The sequence below is a fragment of the Arvicanthis niloticus genome, chromosome 3 (assembly GCF_011762505.2).
Source record: "Arvicanthis niloticus isolate mArvNil1 chromosome 3, mArvNil1.pat.X, whole genome shotgun sequence".
NCBI lineage: Eukaryota > Metazoa > Chordata > Mammalia > Rodentia > Muridae > Arvicanthis > Arvicanthis niloticus.
In genome coordinates this window covers 133,845,975-133,866,539 of record NC_047660.1, presented here as the reverse complement: position 1 = coordinate 133,866,539, position 20,565 = coordinate 133,845,975, and the positions used below count along the sequence as shown (strand labels likewise).

The 20,565-nt window shown below is 41.5% G+C and overlaps 1 protein-coding gene across 2 annotated transcripts in view; it reads left to right on the top strand.

The window, feature by feature from the left end:
* The window catches only part of Nab1 (NGFI-A binding protein 1), a 40,551-nt gene that overhangs the window by 7,656 nt on the left and 12,330 nt on the right, over positions 1 to 20,565 (top strand). For both annotated transcript variants that reach the window (XM_034498166.2, XM_076931929.1), the window contains exons 2-4: positions 1,769 to 2,603; positions 11,615 to 11,748; positions 13,079 to 13,130. In XM_034498166.2, the coding sequence (XP_034354057.1) occupies positions 1,788 to 2,603; positions 11,615 to 11,748; positions 13,079 to 13,130 (1,002 nt within the window). In that variant the 5' untranslated portion in view covers positions 1,769 to 1,787. The remainder of the gene's footprint in view (positions 1 to 1,768; positions 2,604 to 11,614; positions 11,749 to 13,078; positions 13,131 to 20,565) is intronic.

Sequence of the window (20,565 nt, the reverse complement as noted above, 5' to 3'; positions counted from 1 at the left end):
GTAAATGCTCCTTTTTTCCCCCTCCCATTGTTATAAAATGACTGAAAGATTCTGTTAATCTAAGTAATGAACTGTTTCCTGTATTTCATGATCTGGGAAACAAATACGGTGAATTAGTTTATCACTCAATAAACTTTGTAAAACCACTGTCCTCCTATGAAAAGGACTGTGCATATACATGCTCTTATGTGTGTGGATTTTCTTTTTCTGTTCTAGTGCAAACGTATGTAGAGCAGCTATGCAGGTGAATGATGAGAAAGTAAATTTCTTTGGTTCTATCCAGACACTCCAGAACCCTTCTGATGGATAGTGTAGTTTAATACACACTTAAACTTGGTCTACTTCTCAAGGCTGTGTTTTGGGGCCTAGTGTCCAATTATGTGATAGACACTATCTAGATGGGTCCTCACTGAGGTGATTTAGAAGACAGAACATTTTACTCAGAGGACTGAGTTGGAGGGACTGTGTCGGTAGACCCGAAGTCCTGAGGCACTCACAGAGCATGCAGGTTTTGTTGCATGGGTGTATAAAGTGAGAGTCTTCTTGTACAGTTAAATCCAGAGTCTCATACAGACGAACTGAGGGTCTAAGGAAAGTCGTTTTCAAAAGCACACTAGATAGTTTTTCCCTAGGTGTTAGCAGAAGGCATTGGACACTCTTTATATTTTTAATCTGCAGGAAATGTATTGAGGCCATGCCTGTACTAGTCCATGTAAATACAGAGTTTTTGCCTCTATTGGAAGTTGGAGGAGATTGGTAGTTGATCAAAACATGAATAATTCAAAAGGATTATAGGACTACATAAGTAGTGCTTTGCTTAGAGTGATAGACTCTTTCTGTATTAGAGTGGCTAAGATTGCAATTTTTGTAGCAGTCTAGTTGGTGGCTTTTGAAAGCAAGTCCAGGCACGGTGACTCTGTCTTCCATTGTGCTCCTAGTATTCTAGTTGTCCCCAGTCAGCTTCCTCCACAGCAGCAGAGTTGGTCTTCTGCTTGCCTCTGTGGTATTCATGTGTTGGGCTTCAGTGGTTGTCTCATTTTATTTTAATCCAGGGGTGTGTTGCTTACAAGGTTGCTTTGCTTAATGGAGGTACCTGGCCAGCCTTCGTTTCTGAGCTCATAGGAAGTGTTGATAAGTGATAACTCTGCGTCTTCCGTATCCCACATGCCTAAGTTATCACAGTTTCTCCCTCGTTCCTTCACCCGCCCATCCATCTCTAAGTATAACACCTATTTTCTTATCTTCAGTTCACATTGAAATTGATCTCTTTCACTGGCTAGATTTATAAATAGCTCTATCTTGGAGGGCTACATGACATACTAATAGTATTCATCGTCATGTTGCCTGGCACAAAATAACAGTTCAGTGAATGGTGATGTGATTGGCATCTTACTTCCTGCTGGTTTTTATTCATCTTCACCACCATGTCCACAGCATGAAGGGAAGAAAATGCAAAGCTGAAAATATGGGGTAGACCCTTTTTGAGCTTTGGTCTGAGTTCCTGGTTTGTGTTTAGTGGCTGTTTTCCTTTGAAAACATAGGTCAGTTTAGCAACTGACTTGCTGAGTTGTGAAGAGTAGAGCTGGATAGAGTATGTTTGTTGGGGATGCATCTGTAACTACTGGTTGCTCTGCAGATACTTTGTGTCTTGTTTTGCCCATGTTGCTTTCTAAAGAATGCGATATTGCTATGTAAATAATACAGTGTTGCAAGCCATTTAAAAAGCTTGAGGCATGTGTGATGAGTCTTTCTTGCCTTTGTTTTGTAGGTTAAGCCCATCTACAGTAATGGCCACAGCCCTACCTAGGACCCTGGGGGAGCTGCAACTGTATAGAATATTGCAGAAAGCCAATCTGCTTTCTTACTTTGATGCCTTTATCCAACAAGGTGGTGATGATGTCCAGCAACTGTGTGAAGCTGGAGAAGAGGAATTTTTGGAAATCATGGCACTTGTGGGCATGGCAAGCAAGCCCCTTCATGTTAGAAGGCTTCAGAAGGCTTTGAGAGACTGGGTCACAAACCCTGGCCTTTTCAATCAGCCATTGACTTCCCTTCCTGTCAGTAGCATACCCATCTATAAATTACCAGAGGGATCGCCCACGTGGCTGGGAATATCCTGCAATAGTTACGAAAGGAGTAGCAGCTCACGAGAGCCACATTTAAAAATCCCTAAATGTGCTGCCACCACCTGTGTGCAGAGCTTGGGTCAGGGCAAGTCAGACGTGGCAAGTTTAGCACTGCAGAGCGTCAGCGAATCCAGACTTTGGCAAGGACACCACGCCACTGAAAGCGAGCATAGTCTTTCCCCAGCCGACCTGGGCTCCCCAGCCTCTCCAAAGGAAAGCAGCGAGGCCCTGGATGCTGCTGCTGCACTCTCTGTGGCCGAGTGTGTGGAGCGGATGGCCCCCACGCTGCCCAAAAGTGACTTGAATGAAGTGAAAGAGCTGCTGAAGAACAATAAGAAGTTGGCCAAAATGATTGGTCACATCTTCGAGATGAGTGACGAAGACCCACACAAAGAGGAGGAGATTAGAAAGTATAGCGCCATCTATGGGCGATTTGACTCTAAAAGAAAGGATGGTAAACACCTCACATTGCATGAGGTAAGGAGCTTGGTGTGTGTGCCTGAGTGCGAGACAGACAGACAGACAGACAGACAGACAGACAGACAGACAGGAGAGAGAGGTGTTGGGTGGGGGCAGTGTTTGTGGTGTGTGTGGTGCTGGGGGTGCATGTTTGTGTTCGCTGCTGTTCACTGCAGGGCGCTGGTTGATGGGTTACAGGGAGGAACACTACTGGAGCATCCCTGAGAATGCTGAAGTGTGACATCTCTGTTCTGAGCAGAGGCTGTTTATTGCCCTAGGGCTGCCTTCTGTTGAACTCAAACACATTTGAATTTTAAAACTACAATATAAGGTAGGTTTTAGATAAATGTCAGAATTCAAGCCGTGAAGCATGTGTTTTGTGTTTGCAGTGTGATTTGTTTCTTAGTCAAGAAATAAAAGGATTTTAAAAGTGAATCATCATTTTAAAACTTATTATTAACCTTTATTTAAAAAAAAAAAGCAAACTATAAAATGACCAGAACATAAGGCAATTTCCAGCTAATGTGGAAAACAAGTTGTGTTAGATGAAGGTTGGGATGGATAGTGTATCTTTGGAGCTTGTTTTAGTTAGATGGTTAGCATACAAAGGTCTCATTGTTTCATCTCCACAACATTTTATCCAGAGTGTTCTGCTTAAGCGTGTGCGTGCGTGCACACACACACACACACACACACACACGCATACCTCATTTGAGTATATGCATACATTTTTGCACTTTCTTAGTTATTCTTGTTTATCTAGCCAACACCTACCTTGATTATTCAGTGCAGATGTAAGCTTGTCTTTGTTGTGAGCCTTTCCTCCAAGTAGGATGTCACATCTATTTCATTTTTTCCTTTTCATCCTACATCTCCTCCTGTCTCAGTAGCTCTAGAACACTTTGTTGTAATGTATTATATCCTGGTCTGTCCTTTGCTGGATAATATGTTTTTTGTCTTTTGTTTCTAGAGTCTAATGTGTCCAGTGAGTGCTTAGAAAGTGATTCATATTCAGAAGTTAAGAAGACTTTCATAATGAGACTTTTTAAATAACTACATACCCTTTAGAAGAAAGGAATAAACCTTCAGAAAAAAATTAGGTTGACTATAGTATTTTGTTCAACATCATATTTCTCTCCCCAGTCTTGTGCTTTAATATGGAAAGGAACATATATTCACTGTGAAGGTATTCTGACATAAAAGATGTAAATTACTGATTTGTAAACGTTCACAGACTTATCTTTACATGTACAAACCTGAGTTCATGTTTCACAAACTGTTCTCCAGATCCCTTTGTTGATGGTGACACTCCATGTTGCCTCAGGAAGCTGCCTGGTTCATCTGTGCACTGCCTTATGGGCCATTATCCACTGTAACTCTTTACTTCCCAATGCCATTTAGATTGTTCCCAGTTTAATAAGTTTATATACTAGTGTGTGAACATTATGATACACCCTTAAAATTTTTTGTTGTTTTTTAATTATGTCTGTGGCTCTGTTGTGTAGGTAGTTATGTCAGTACCCATAGAGGGCACAGGTGTCAGACCTCATGGAGCTGGGGTTCTAGGCAGCTGAGAGATCGAACAAGGGTCCTCTGCAAGAACACTATATGCTCTCCTAACCATTGAGCCAGCCCTAATCACACATACCTTTTTATAGTCTCATGCATATTCTTCTGCAGAATAGATGCCAACATGTAAATTGTGGGATCAAGGAGTGTGCAGATGTAAGATTTCAGTCCACTGCTAATTGCTGCTAACCTGTGTTCTGAAACGCTGGAAGCCTGGTCCCATCATCGCTATGCCAATGTGTTTACCCACACTTGCTAGTAATATAGCTAACATTGTAATCTCTGCCAGTCTTAGTGGATGAAAACTTAGACTTGCTTTTCCTAGTGAGAATGACTTTCTTTTCCTATAACACATAATCAGTTTTTTTGTCCATAAAACTATTTTAGTAGTTCACTTGTCTTTTAAACAATCGGGTGCTTCTAGGCATAATCCCAGCACTCACGTGGCAGAGGCAGGCAGACCTCTGTGAGTTTGAGACCAACATGGTCTATCTTAGTGACATCCAAGGCTACACAGTGAGACCCTGTCTGTCTAAAACAAAAAGAAACAACAACAAAACAAAACCCAAAAACAAACAAAACAAGAACTTCTTCCATTTTATGGACACGAACCCTTTGTCTTACTGTTTCCCACATGGTCATCTTTCCTTTGACAGTTGACTGGTTTACTACATGTGAGTTTGGCTTTACTCAGTCTTATCTGTTGATCTGACCCTGCATGGCTCAGCTGACCTTTATTCCTCACTAGGATAGACTCGCTTCAACTGAGTGCCTTTACAGTGCAGTCTGCATGGAAAACACATGCTTCTTCATTACTCCTCCTTTTCTGGTTTTCTTTGTTTTGGTTTTCTTCTTTATGGTTTTGTTAATCTTATACATTTTCCTTCCAAATAAAATTCTAGATACATGTATCAAGTTTCTAAAAGAAAGTATTATTTTGATTAGAAATGTTTTATGTGTAAGTTAACTGGGAATAGGTGGCATATTTATAGTAAAGGGACCTATAGGTAAGAACAGTATATGTTTTTTCCTATTTAGATTTCTTACATTACTACTTACATTAGTAATTAATTTTATATGTCTTTTAGTTACATATATTTTGCATATTTTTATTTGGCCAAATTCTTGTATATTGAATGTCTATATTACATATATTACATATAATTTTCCTTGCTCTAAGATGTACAGGTTGATATAAATGAGGTTTTTTTTTTCTCACTACATTTTTAATGTATCACTGGCTGAATTTTGTATGTTAATTTTGTTTTCAGCAATTTCACCATCTGGTCTTTTAAAATAAATGGTTTTGGATATGAAGGCTGAAGTTCATGATTACAGAATTGGTTAGCAAGAATGGCTGGAATCACATCAAGTCTGTGATTTGGTCTCTTTTGGAGTTAGCTTATAAGTGATTGGGTCTCATCATGTTTCCTGCTTCACAGGGACCAGTGAACCAGAGGATTCTGATGCTCTTTGGTACTTTTTTATTATCTGTAAACAATAATAGTATCCAGCTAAAAAGCTGTAATTAATAGGAAAAGGGTAACATGTGTTCGTGATTTTAGTTTCATGCCCTAACCTATTTTTATGTAACTTTTAAAGTTTTACAGATGAAACACAAAGTTGAGTAGAAAACCCATACTTTTATCAAAGTAAAAGTTTTACAAAGATTACTTTAATAACCTAATCATTTTCACTATGAAAAAAAATCCCTCCTTATATTAAACAACTCAAAAGAATTATTATTTTTTTTAAACATTATCTATTTATGTGTACAGTGTTCTTCCTGCATGTATGCCTGCATGCCAGAAGAGGGCGCCAGATCACATTACAGATGGTTATGAGCCACCATGTGGCTGCTAGGAATTGAACTCAGGACCTCTGGAAGAGCAGCCAGTGCTCTTAACCACTGAGCCATCTCTCCAGCCCTAAAAGAATTCTTTTTGTACTTCACTTTCACTACAAGGCCCTTTGCTTCATTAGCTAAGTAGGTTCGGATGGTGTGTAAGTGTCTCTGAGTAAGAGTGTGCTCTAAATGAGTGCTGGTGCCAGGAGGTGGGTGTCTAGCTTCTGACTTCACCTTGGACAGCTCTCCTCACTGCGCTTCGTTTCCAGCGTGCAGATGTGATCCACTAATGTGGATGAAAGTACAGGCCACAGAATCCGTTCCTCTTCAGCTCTCAGCCTCTCTCAGACCTTGGAGAACACTGGGAGTCTGAATTTATTTGAGAATAAAAAGTAGTGCTATCATGACCTTTCAGGAATCACGAAAATATTAACTGCTTAAGTCAGAGGAAGACATTTTAGTATTTCTAAATATATAAGATTTAAAAAAATATATATTACCAGTTTATCTTCAGTTCCCAAATAAGGGAATATGTAAGTAACTTCCTTGGCTCCATCTAACTGTTCAGAGAATTTTCTTTATTAAAAACCCTGGATGCTTTTATTTAAATCTTTCAAAGCTAAGTGTTGTCTGTAGTTCCTAGTGGTTACAAGCACCTCTGACACCTGGAAAAAAATCAACTCTAGCCAAGTCTGCAGGATTTTTTTTTCTTGTAAACACTTTTGTATTTGTCCTCAAAAGCATTGTATCCTGTACAGTAAAGAATTATACAATAGAACGTTGTCCTACACTTTTACTTTTAAAGTAAAGAATAGGTAATTGATGTACACATGCACACATACTCCTGTGCAATGACAAAACTTACAGCCATACATACTCTTGGTATGGGGCCAATGCTAAGGGACAAGGGACAGCTGCAGATGTGGTACTAGAAATTTCAGCAGGTAGATTATTTCATGTACCCAGAGGCACAGTTGGAGACAGGAGGTGGTAAAGTAGGCAGGCAGTGTGCTTTGGATCTCGAGTCAATGGGTGATGAGAGGTTACATGGAAATTGGCAACAGCAAGGTAGCAGAGAGTGTGGAGAAACATATGTACATCAGTAGTTTGCACTGCATGGTATTGGTTGAGGATAGCACCTTCTGGTCAAAGGACTCTAGAGCTTCAAGATGGAAAAGGAAAGGAGAGTAGTCGACAAGTAAATGATAATTCCAATGAAACTCTGTGTGCTAAGAAGTTAACAAGATAAAACCTCAGGCCCCTGAAACAGTGATGCCAAATGTGAGAGGTCATCAAGGTGAGAGGTCAGCTGCAAGCACAGAGGTGAGATGTCAGCTGCCAGCACAGAGGTGAGAGGTCAGCTGGGTGGAAGGTCAGTTGCCAGTGCAGAGGTGACAGGTCAAAGTTGAGATGTTTTAGAAGATCCTAGAAGTTCCAGTTTTGAGAGAAGGAACTGGGTCTGGAACACTCACACAGGAGGACATTCTGCATAGATGACGATGCTTTTACTCTGTGCTCTCGGCCTGAGAGTTCTCAGCACCTGACACTTGAAAAGAGGTGTTAGGTTTTCCTAGGATGACTTTAAGAAATACATTGTACGATTCTTCTTCTTGAATCACTTAGTTAAGTTTACATTTTTCTAAACATGTTGGTTTCACTCATCTTTGAACACTAGCACAGTTATTTATAGTTTTGTGACCTAACCTAATCCATTTGGTCCTGCACCCACCCATTGCATTTGCCCAGAAATTTGTCAATAGTTTTTCTCTGAGAACACAGGCAGGGTCAGTGGGCCCCAATTGGCCTTCTTTTTCTCTGCGAACACAGGCAGGGTCAGTGGGCCCTGATTGGCCTTCTGTCTTAGAGTGTCTATTGCTGCGAAGAGACGCTTTGCGCGCAGCAACTCTTATAAAGGACAGCATTTAATTGGGGCTGGCTTACAGTTCAGAGGTTCAGTCCATAATCATGGTAGGAAGCATGGCAGCATGCAGGCAGACATGGTGCCGGGAGACAGAGCTAAGAGTTCTACATTTTGACCTGCAGGCAGCAGAAGGAGACTGTGTGCCACACTAGGCCTAGGTTGAGCAGAGGAGACCTCAAAGCCCAATCCCACAGTGACACACTTCCTCCAGTAAGGTCACAGCTACTCCAATAAGGCCACACTTCCTTTTTTCCCTTCTTTCCTTTCTCCCTCTCACTCTGGCCCAAAGGTTTTTATTTATTTACTATATGTAAGTAGCTGTCTTCAGACACTCCATAAGAGGGCATCAGATCTCATTATGGATGGTTGTGAGATACCACGTGGTTGCTGGGATTTGAACTCATAACCTCTGAAAAAGCAGCCAGTGCTCTTAACCGCTGAGCCATCTCACCAGCCCAAAGCCACACCTCCCAATAGTGTCACTCCCTATGGGCCAAGCATTCAAACCACCTATGTTTATGGGGGCTGTTCCTATTCAAAACACCAGAACTGCCTCCTATGTTTTGTGAATAAACCATTGAAGCAGCCATGCTTTGGTATGTAGTGTCAGTGGTTGCCTTTAAGCGACAACGTTGTGTCCATGGTCTCTTCTTGTTCATTAATATTCTGTTATCCTTACATTTCTGATTTAAGCAGTTGTAGCTCTTGAGTTTTCAGTGTGCATGGATTCATTATTATTCTTAAAGTTTTGATATTTTCTGTTTTATGATTACTGACTCATGGGTTATTTAAAATTTTGTTTGCTTCTAAATGTGAGTGAATCTTCCCTACCCTTGCTACTTTTTTTTTTTTTTTTTTTTTTTTTTAATTTTTTGTAGCTGAATTACATGGTAGTTGGTTCTCTCCACCATGCTGGTCCTGAAGAATGGACTTAGGCAAGAAGGCTTGGTGGCAAGCTCCTTTACCCATTAGACCATCTCACTGGCCTTACTTCTCGTGTCTAATTTCTCTGACTAAACTCACATTCCTTAAAAGGTTTAGAAGCCCATGGAAGGGAGTGGCTTCTGATAGCACTTACTTGGATTTATTTCTACAATTTAACAGAAGACACAACCAAGGATAAGGTCTCAGCCCATTTAGTGTGAGTGACTTATGGCTGGAGGTCTGTGTGAGTGTGGAGAGATTTGTCTTTTGCTCTTTCCCACATAGCTCTGAGATCCAGGATGAATACTGTTCCTTGATGCCCCTGCTTGGAGCCTTGTGGATGGTAGCGACTTAGGACTCCTCTCTCTGGGGAGCGCTGAGCCATGCCTCTTGGTCCTTTCACACACTTCCCAGCCTTGTGACACTATGACCAGTTTGGACACTCCATCCTTAACTTACTTGCTCTTTGGGCACAGCCATCTTTGTTTTGAGCCCACATGCGTTGCTCTTTTTCTGGCTCTTCAAGCATTTCTGGTAATGTCCCTGCCATAGCCTCTCTGTTTGTTTTAGTCAGCTTTTTTTTTGTTTGTTTATTTGCTTGTTTGGTTTTGGTTTGGCTTGAATCTTAATTTTTCTGTTCATAAAATGTCCTGACAGAAGCAACATAAGGAAGGAGAAGTTTATTTGGGCTCATAGTTCATCATGGTGGGAAGCCGAGTCAGAAGGACTGGAAGCATTGGTCACGTGTGCTTACAGTCAGGTAGAACAGAACAGTGAGTGCTTAGGGACAGTTCACTGTGTGTGTGTGTGTGTGTGTGTGTGTGTGTGTGTGTGCATCCTCGATCGATCTCAGCCCAGGGAATGGTGCCACCCATAGTTGAATGTGCCTTCCGACCCCAACTAGCCTAGTCAAGATACCCTCTTACAGGTGTACACAGAGGCCTGTTGCTTAGAGATAATCTTTTATGGGCATTCCCCACGGCCTGTTTCCCAGATCTCATCTTATTGACAATTCAGGTTAACCATCACAGTTCGTTTTATTCTTCGATCAAATAAATGAAAACAGAATCAAAAGCCATGTACATATATGAAGTAAGTAAAGCTTCTTAAAAGTTAGAAAGCAACACTGGAAAGGACTCTAGGAATGATCTCCCCAAATGTGTTTGCGGTGTGATCTGGAGTAGTTTATCTACAGGGAAATTGTGGTCGGACATAAAAAGTGCTGGCGGTACGGTTCATCAGCTGAAAGTGTCTTGCTGCTCTTATAGAACACTCAGCTTTAGTCCCCAGCACCCATGTCAGGCAGCATTCAGCTGTGAAGACAACTTTAGGGGACCTTATACCCTCTTCTGACCTCTCATGTATCTGCACACGTCTGACATACATCAAGACATATATAAATAAAAATTAATCTTTAAAATGTCTTATTAAATTCAGTGTGTTCTATGATCTAACAGTCCATTTGTTGGGGCTCGTACCGCATAATTAGATATGCAGGCACAGGTGTGCATTTATTAATGTCCTTTCCTCTTCTGCTTGTAGTACTTGAACTGGGGTTATCTAGGCGAGGTTAGCTTAAGTCATGTAGTGCTCTTAACTGGAATAACATTTTATATATGTGGCAAAAACAATATCATAAAGGATTTTAAAATTATCAATCAACAGTATTTATTATGCATTGGCCCTCTATCAGGTGCTGGTGTAAATAAGGCAAGTTTCTGTCATAAAACATGGTAAAAATAAAAGATACAGAAGTATATAGATGAACAGAGGGGTTGGCAGCTCTTAGTATAGCGAAATAAACTATGAGTAGGAAAGGTTAGGTGCCTGGGTAGAGAGAAAAAGTGAATGACTAAACTTTTTAATAAAATAAACAAGAGCCAAACACCAGCTTCATACCAGCTTCATACAGCTCCATTTCTTACTGTGGCAGCCTTTGGGGAGCCGGCACAGTAAGCTCTCACACATATCGAGGCTTAGAGACATCTCTGTGTGCCCAGAGTCACATAGCCATGAGTGGTTGAACAGAATTAGTCCCAGCTCTGCTAACACCAAGCCCTTCTTCCTGCCGTGACCCACACTGACGGAGGACACTTCTTACTTTATAAAAGAAGGCTAGCTTGTCTTCCAGCAGTCCCCTGCATCTGCCTGACCCAGCTACGGGGAGCACAGTGGCACGTTAACAAGTTAGGACTTTCATGTTTGCCATAATACTTGCTAGTTTAAGTTTTAGTACAGGTGTTTGATCAGCCAGCAGCAGTATTGGCAATATTTTAACAAGTACTGAATTAAGCAAATATAAAAAGTCTCAGACGTCGCTTTTCCAGTGCCAGTCTGACTTGTCACAGCTTTGCTGTTTAAGTGATCTGATTAGTGTCACACAAGGAACTTTTGTGTCAGTGCACATGAGAAACGCTGCCAGGCAGTATTCAGGGTTAGCTAAAGAAAGATTGTCACTATTTCAAAAATCAATGTTGGGTTTTTTTTTTCCATAAAAGAAATGAGATGCAGAATATTTATCACCATAGAGTCCTCTACCTAGTCAAAAATACAGAATAAATAAATATAGGTAGTAAAGGTATGATAATTTTTTTCAGATTGTTTGGGCTGTAGAAGACCGAAGGTCAGCTGTCCCTTCTGAAGGCTGCTACAAGGATGGGGGGACTTCATGCATTATCTCTTCCTGTAAAGATGTGAGCTTTTCTATTTCTATTACCTAATGATAAAGAGATCCTTATACTTCTGAAAACTTTTCTTTTGCATGTTGAGCTTACTGTTAATGAGGCAGCCGCTCAGCTGTGTGTGAAGGACAATGCCCTGCTGACGAGGAGAGATGAGCTTTTTGCCCTGGCCAGGCAGGTTTCTCGAGAAGTCACCTATAAATACACTTACAGGACCACCAGGTAAGGCGGGAGCCGGGCATTTGCACAGTGGGTAGAGGCCGTTTGAAGCATTGCTCATAGATGGAATATGAATGTTTCTGAGAAAGTACGATTATGACTCATATAGACCTTTAAAAACATTGTTTCAAAGACACCTTTTTAATTAAATTAAATTAAACTGGAACTTAAAAACATAAAAAAAAATGTATCAGCAGGTACCATTTGCTATTTGAATAGATGATGCACTGTCTGATGTTGAATTCATTTGCTAAATCTACCTGCTCAAACATTTATTATGTATTCTTGCTGAAGACATCCCAAAACCTCTCTCTGAGTTTTGAAATAAACAGGATGTAATTGTCTACAGCAGCCCACTACTTGGTGGCCACTGGAGCTTCTGATCTTAACAGAGATTTCTGTTTCTTTGCTTAATCCTCCTATACCTCCTCCTTTGAAAGCTACAGTCTCCAGGACTGTTCTTGCCATGGCATAGACATTCTGTGACATAGACCTGGGCATGATGACATAGTCTCACAGCCCATCAGACACAGTGGCACGCCCATTAACAGCCAGACTTGGTGATGGCTGGGAGAGAAATGCTTCCTTTGTTAGTTATGGATTCTTGTGTGCAGTCTTCTGTTATTGGAAATAATACCACAATAAATAAAATTGCATTTTGCCTATTCTAAGATACATTTTTTTTGTATGTTAGTGTCTTTATAAGTTAGATTGACCTCTCATAGTTTAGTTGGAAAGAATATCTATCTATATATACATGCATATGTACACATATATATACACACACACATATACAACTATGTACACATATCAAGGTGGTACCTCAAAGACTGGGATATCCTAGCACTGATGGTGCCATGTCATAGGTATGTTAGTAGCTCTGTGATAGTTCCCAGAAGGGACACATCCAAGCCAGGTAAGAGTGTCTGCAGTTTTGGGAAAAACTACACACAGCGGTCTTATTTCATACAGTCTTATGCATTAACTCCAAATGACTATTTTTTATCATTATGTTTTAAATGGTTCCTGCTGAATTCTAAGGAGACATTCCTTGATACTTTGTTGTTGTTGTTAGATTGTTGTGAAGTAGCACTTTCTCTGGTCAAGTTCTCAGGTCAGAGGCTTTTTACAGCATGTAATGGTGTGCACATGTCCCTTAATATCAACTTGGAAATGACAGGACGGTGGCTTTCATTATGTAAGTGGTTACTTAAGTCATTTTTTTATGCTATGGTTTCAGAATCACGTGTTCTGAGGCAGTGTTACAGACTGAAATCATTCGCTAATAAAATTGGCTATCTTCTCAAGCTTTTTCTTTCTCCCTTCCCTTTAGGTTAAAATGTGGTGAGAGAGATGACTTATCTCCAAAGAGAATTAAAATGGAGGTATGGATACACATAATACATCGGTATGCTAATAAGTTTTGCTTCATTTATGATAAGATCACCAAAGTAATGTTAAAATTTCCTAGTTCAGGCACAAAAGAATGACCCTATAATCCAGTAAAAATTATTTTTTTTTACATCTTAAAAGCAATATAGAATTTGTCATTCTTAAGTGCTTGTAGTAATCTCAGTGAGCAAGCCCAGGAGATTTTAAAAATGTTTTTGAGAGTTTGTTATTTTTATTTTATGTGTATGGGTGTTTTGTGTACATTTATGTCCTGTGCCACATGTGTGCAGTGCCCTTGTGGACCAGAAGAGGACTTGGACTCCCTAGAGCTGGAGATGTGAGCTACTATGTCAATACTAGGAACTGAACCCATGTCGTTTGGAAGAGCCGCCAGTGCACTTAACAACTGAGCCATTTCTCTGATCTCTTCCCCCAGAAGATTCTTAAAAGGAAACTGTATTGACTAGATTGATACCTAGTTTATCAAAAGTTAATTTACAAATTAGCGTCTTGAAGACTGGAAAATCCTCACTGGCTAAACAGCTCTTTCCTTCCTGTCATTAGCCAGTAGGTCCCTCGGGATCTGACTTTTGGGGCTCTGTATTACAATTGTGGAAACATTACTGTACTTAAAACCTTTTCCAGGGGACTCTGGTTGAGACTGTTCTTGTACTTTTAACTTGGGAGTGGTAAGCTGGAAACCAAATAGGAAAACATGCATCTCTTAGGGTTCTTGAGTTACAGATGGTTTAGAACTACTTCCTCAGTTTGGGTTGCGTATCTTTCCTAAGTCTAGTTTATAGCAGAATGGAAGTTCTAGTCATAGTCCCCCCCCCCCTTCCTTCCCTCTTAGGTGTGGCTATGGACTTGGACTCTCTGGTCTTCCCCATTATTTAATGTCAGGTTCTAGCAGGTCTACCATGGCTGACCACCCCAGCTGTCAGTCACCATGTGGTCCTTTCTTAATGTCTGTATGGCAGAGTCCTTCATTGGTACCAAGAGAGAATTATCTTATAAAAACATACCTTTTTCTTGCTTTAATCCCAGTGGCGTTCCATCTCAGTGAGGAAACCTGTCGTGGGAGGTTCTGCCACCTCCCAGTCTGGCTCCAGCTGGCTTCTGGGCTTTGCTACTTAACACTTCTGTTCCTACTATTCCACCTGCACAGACTAACACCAGCCTAGATGGATGTTCTCAGCATCCACCACCAGAGCCTAGCCTAGGTGGCCATAGTTTATGAGGGAGTGGCTTGTGTACCCCAAATCACACTCTGGCTGTTGTCCATCTTGTTTCATAGCACTTATGAAATTTATGAATTTCAATTATTCAATTATGAATTCTCGAATGTTTCTGTTTTATTTAGAATTGGTCTGCCCTGCTAGAGAAGAATAGACCTCTCACCTGTGTGCCTCCTTCCACACGATGAGTTTATAGTGTTGCTTTGCCTGGAATAGGCATGAATAACAGCTGTTAGATAAAACAGTGGGTGACTGTGATTCGTTTTTGATTTCTTAAAACAAACAAAATGTTTGTCCTTAGGTTCTCAAATATTTTGTTCCCAAGGGACAATTCTCTTTTAAGTTGTGCTCATGTTTACCTTTTCTGTTCTGTTTTGTTTTGGTTTTTGTTTTGTTTTGTTTTGTTTTGTTTTTTGAGACAGGGTTTCTCTGTGTAGCCCTGGCTTTCCTAGAACTAGCTCTGCAGACCAGGCTACCCTTGAACCCACAGAGATCCGCCTGCCTCTGCCTTCTGAGTCCTTAGACTAAAGGCCCACACTACCACCTGGCCATTGTCTTGTCTTGATGTTCACTTTGGAGAACTATTTGAGATGGGTTAGTCACAGATACCGGTCCAGGAGGGCTGTTGTCGAACAGGCTATGTTGAAAGGTAGTAAGCGGTTTAATCATACTGCACACCACGATAACAGCAAGGAGAAGATTCTTTTAGACTTGACTGTGGCTCTACTGAGAGAAAACAGGTGAACACAGACACTGCCTGGCCTGTGCTCTTGGAGCACTTAAGGAGAAAAGGTGCAGATCTAGCGATGACTGCTGATCTTCTCAGCATTGGATCTGAATGGTCCAATAACAGCTGTTATTCATGCCTGTTCAATGCAAAGCATTGCTAGAAACTCATGGTGTGGTAGGAGGCACACGAATAAGAGCCCTGTTCTTCTCTAGCTGGGCAGACTGATTCTAAATTAAACTCTAAATTAAATCGATGGCCATGACTTGGTCTGTTCTTCATGTAAGCCATCCTGTCCTACAGTGAAGCGTATGGTCATGACTAACTGGAGCTGCCTTTATTGCTTGTGGCTGCACGAATCCTTTTTTGAACCTCTCAGTGGCCCTGAGATGAAACTTCAGCAACTTCTTTCTGTAGCAATTTGATTTATCATTAGAAACTCAAGCGGGTTGGGTTATTACATTAGCTGTGAAATTTCAATTCCTTGAAATATATCTCCCTGAAGATAGGTAGTTCAATATGGGTGGCTCATCATTTTATTAGGGTCACGAAGCCACTTGAATAGTTGAACAGTTTTGACTTAGAATGAAAACAATCACAGTTGCCTTTCTCTGTAAAAGTCCTAGCCCTTCCTAATGAGGCTGGTGACTGACCACCTCAAGTGCCTTTAGACCCATCTACACACTGGACTCCTAGCTCGTTCCTAGAAATAAACACAATCCTTACCTTGAATTTAGAATACTGATTCACACTCTATTGTTGTCTTTACAGTTTTGGTTTTGCTTAGTTTTGTAAAAGTACTTAGGCATCACCACCAATCTCTTCAAAGTTTTCCCTGTGTGTATAGTGTCTGTCACTCAGTGTGCTAGCCTGGACGTCTGGCATCATCCTAGGTTCTGCTCGTGTCATGAGTTTGTTTAGGTGTTGGAGCTGTCTACATGCTTCCAGACGCTGATGTTGGGGTGGGTGGTACTGGCTGTCGTGGGGTCTGCCCACTGTAACACTTGTCACCAAGATTAGCGCCTTCCATGAGGCAGCTGTGGCATGAGAGTGTGTGAGATACGAGTAGGGCCTCCCCTGGGAGGTTTCAGTTGAACTGGGTTTTAAAGGTAGGGATGCCAGGGGGCATTCAGGGTGGCGTCGTAAAGGTAAACTGGCATTTGGGGAAGACAGATGTAACAAAATACTAATCACATTTAGAAAAACAGTATTTGTCTAGCAATGCTTCTGACACAAAGAGCCTCATAAGGAAACCTGAAACCAGAGCTCTAGAACTCCGAGAGCCTACTTCCGCTCTCACTTTAATTAACGCTTTTGTGCTTCCCAGCTTATTCCTTATTTGAAGATAGTAACATAAAAATAGATGTAGGACAGATGCCCAGTTGCTCAGGCCGAAATTATTTCAAGGACTACTTCTCTCCCGTGCTCCAAAGTCTGCTCCAACTGCCAGTAAGCACACAGACCGAGTTGCTCACTTGCTTCCATGTTTAACAGGATATTTTTGCAATGAACAACAACAAAATGTGATGCCCAGTCCGGCAGAAAGGGAAACAATTTTGTGTGCTGTTGTCAGTGCCTTAGGATGCAGAGTAAGGCAGTGCCGTGTCCAAGGGCACTCTGATCTCTTCCTGTGGCTGAAGGCTGTCTCCCAGATCCACACTGTAAGGACGCAGTGAATCTTACGTGGTCACCTGACTCTTCTCCCCTGAGTCAACATTGTTCTCCCATAAGGATGGCTGTAATAAGTTTTATTTTTAAAGTGTGAACACAGACTGTATAAAAAAATACATCTTTTGTTCTTAAATGATATACCACTCTACAAGGTATGTTAGATGTTAAAATATATAGAGATTTTGAACATGATTTCCTCAATGTTTAAAGTATACAGGATAATCACAGGGAGCCTTCCCGCATGGGTGAGCCTTAGCGAAACCATGTGGAAGTGGACAGGTCTGGGGAAAGCCCCTCTCCAAGGTCTGTTTAACAGTGAATCAGGCTTGCCAACACTTCTCCAGAGTTGAACAACTGCAGAGAACCCACCTCTAGCTAAACCAAGAATGAATTGTGTTTTTATTCTTATTTTTCACTAGGGACTGTGTAGCTGTGGAACACTCATAACAATGATGATTGTGTAATTCATTCTATTATGTGCTAGCCCCTGCTAGGCATTTATCCCAAACCTTCGTGTGTATGCTTTATGATGTCCATTCCACAGCTGGGGAAGACCCAGAGTTGCCATGTTGCTATCCAGTGACAGAGCCAGGGTTTCCAGCCCATGGCTTACATCTGAGCTCCCAACAGTACCTTTCTGGGTGCTAATGAGCGCCCACAAAACACCTCACCTGCATAGAACAGTTCCGTTGGACTCAGAACCTTCCCTCTGCTCTGTGGTTGTGAAGGAAAAGGTGTGTGTAGGACTGGTGGTCTCTCAGGAAGTCACTGGCAGTTACTGTTGTCTAATGTAAGGATACCTACCTGGTAAACAACTTTAAGTTTTGAGTAGAAAGTTTAACAGTGGTCACTACAAAATAGATTAATATGAAAGAGAGCTTTCTGTTTAGAATGAGTATAAAGAGAATGTTGGAAAGATATCCATAGAAGTTAGTCTAATCTCTTCATAGTCTTCCTATGACAGGCAAGATGGCTTCACTGTTCATCATGAGCATGAAGAGCCAGAATCCATGGCTGTCTTGTCTTTGCTTCAAGGTTTAAAGTACCAGTTAACAGGAGAGTCAGCTGGTGACCCTCCTTTCTGGTTTAAGGACAGTCATTGCCTTCAGGAACAGCCCGTCATAAGGAGCTTCTTAGGGAGGGAGACTGTGTAGATAGACCCTGCACCGTGTGTCTTCTTCTTGTTAGTTTTCTTTATTTGCCAGATTGCTAGAAAGAGGACAGACATGAGGGGTGACAACTCTGTCCCCGTGGAGTAGAGAGTACAGGACAGACATGAGGGGTGACAACTCTGTCCCCGTGGAGTAGAGAGTACAGACACGGCTGGATGGAAGAAATAAATCTGTTAACAGACCAGAAAGTCCGAGAACTGGGTTTGAACAAGAAAAAGGAAACATCTGCCAACCAGATGCTCTGGGACAGCAGGGAGTGAGAGGCAGGGTCAGAATATCCACCTACACTGTGACTAAGCTCATGAAAGGAAAGCTGGTGGAGTCTGAAGTAGGCTCTTCTCTCTGGATCAGAAAAGCAGAAACAGTACAATCTGCTATTCATACAGAAAGTGTGACTAGAGAAAGGGGAAACGCACACGTGGGGTTAAGAACATCTGCCACCATGCATTGCTCCAAGACAACTGGACAGCGGCTTTAGAACAGCTTGCTGGTGCTTGATGGGAAAGAGAGAGAGGAGACCAAAGGGATGATGAGACTAACTAGGCCACAAACAGCCTCCAAACATGTATCTTATTTTCTCATTGCTGAGACCGAGAGTCTCGTCACCAAGGAAACGCTGTGATTAATGGCAGTGGCCATCAATGTGACATGGAGATAAATTGCTATAGCATGGTACATCTGGTGCCTAGAAAGAAGGAAGGCTACAGAGACCTAAAATTAGCCTTGTACCAAATACAATAAAGGCCAAGCTAGTCTTCTACCAATAGACTGATGTTGGGGATGTTCTCTCTGTTGTTTCTCTGTTGGATATTCCAGATACCTTGTTTCTCATTATAAACATGGAACAAGCTTTCATGTACAGAGTTTGAAGATCTCCTCTCCAGCTTTGCAATATTCTCATGGCTGAATAGTCCTGACCATGAAGGCACTCATGACAAGATTTGCCATCTGCATAGTTCATTTAATACTCACAAATCTCCCCTGGGCAGGCAAAGCAGGTGATGCAATCTCCATGGAAAAATTGGGAATGCTGTAAATGATGCAGTTGACTTGCTGAGACCACACATCTGGTCCTAACACAAAAAGACTGGCTAGCTCCTTCCCCCTCTCTATGCCTCTTCAAACAGTATTTAAGATACTGGGGCATTTGGGGATTCTGTCAGCAGCTCCACTCAACAACATACTGTTGAGCTGATGGCTGCTATAAGTCTCTAGCCCTGACTTCACTCTTCAGTACAAAGTCAGTACACCTACTTACCTGGTTTATGTACAGGGAAGTCATGGCAGCCCTTAGAAAAGCTGTCTCTGCCTGCATCAATCCATTTTCTAGTTCCCCTTGTAATCTATGCCTGGCCCTGTAGCCTTTATTGCAGTGGGTATCCCCAACATACTCCTAGGCCACTGTTCTCTGTCTTCACCACAGACATTAACTAAGTATTAGCTGTGTCTGGTATAGCCTTTCTAAAATCTGGCCTGGCAGTCTTCTCTGAGAGTGTCAGTGGCTTCTCTTTACCGTTTAAATAAAGGGAATATTTACATTGTTTAAGGTAAGGTTTAAATTTCATAGCATTGTGTATAAGGCCCCACAGAATCTGGTTGTGCCTGTGTAGCTTCTCTGGACCCTTCCTTAAGGTACTCCTTACTTTAACTGTGATCAGCGATGTACAGCCCATTGGTTTTGCCCACAGGCCTTTATCTAAGCTTCTTTTGCTGAAGAACTTCCTTTTAGCTTCATGTTTTCTCTCTCTCTCTCTCTCTCTCTCTCTCTCTCTCTCTCTCTCTCTCTCTCTCTCTCTCTCTCTCCTTCCCAGGGTTCCAGGTCTCTGATCGATGGCCTCTGTGGAATGCTTGTCAGGCTGCAGCAGCATGCCTTTCCTGGCTGCTACTGTATCCCCAAGTGCTTTCAGAATCCTACCGTGCTTTTCACCAAAATATACCCTACAGTACACCCAGCATTTTCTTGCTGGTTAGAGTTTTAAGCATGTAGTCCCCACTCATCCTTGGAGAGCTATACTGTGTATAAGAACCCTAAAACAGGTTCTTGTCCTCTATATAACAAAGTAATGGGTAAATTACCTCTACTGGTCTGTTTTATGTTAATTAAACCTGGTGGCATTGGGGCTGAACTGTCTAAATGGGAGAAATATTTTTTGTGGGTAATTCATATGTACCAAGCACTGAGGTAAGTATTTTCTTTGCACTTTTTTGTTTCCCTAAAAATGATGGTATAAATCAGCCTCACGGTTGCTATAGTGTCCCTCTTATAAATGGGACAGTATATATCCAGGGACAGAATGGTCTGTTCTGCACTCAGGATTAGCGATAGGAATAAATAGACTTCAAACCCAGCACAAATTACGTAGTCAGTTCTCATGAAAAATAGCTATCATTCATAGTCAAATTTCAGACATAGCTGTATGTGTTGAGCTTAGACTTGGAGCTGTAGATCAGGGGAAACAAGCATTGTTTGTGAGAGTTAAGTAGAAAACGCCTTTGAAATAGGAACCAGTACAGTTTGGGCTTCTGAAAGCCAGCAAGGGTACTGCTGGGCAATGTCCTTGATGCTTGACCCAAGTCTACTATACTTAAAGGAAGGTTTGCTCAAGTGGAGGCTGGAGTC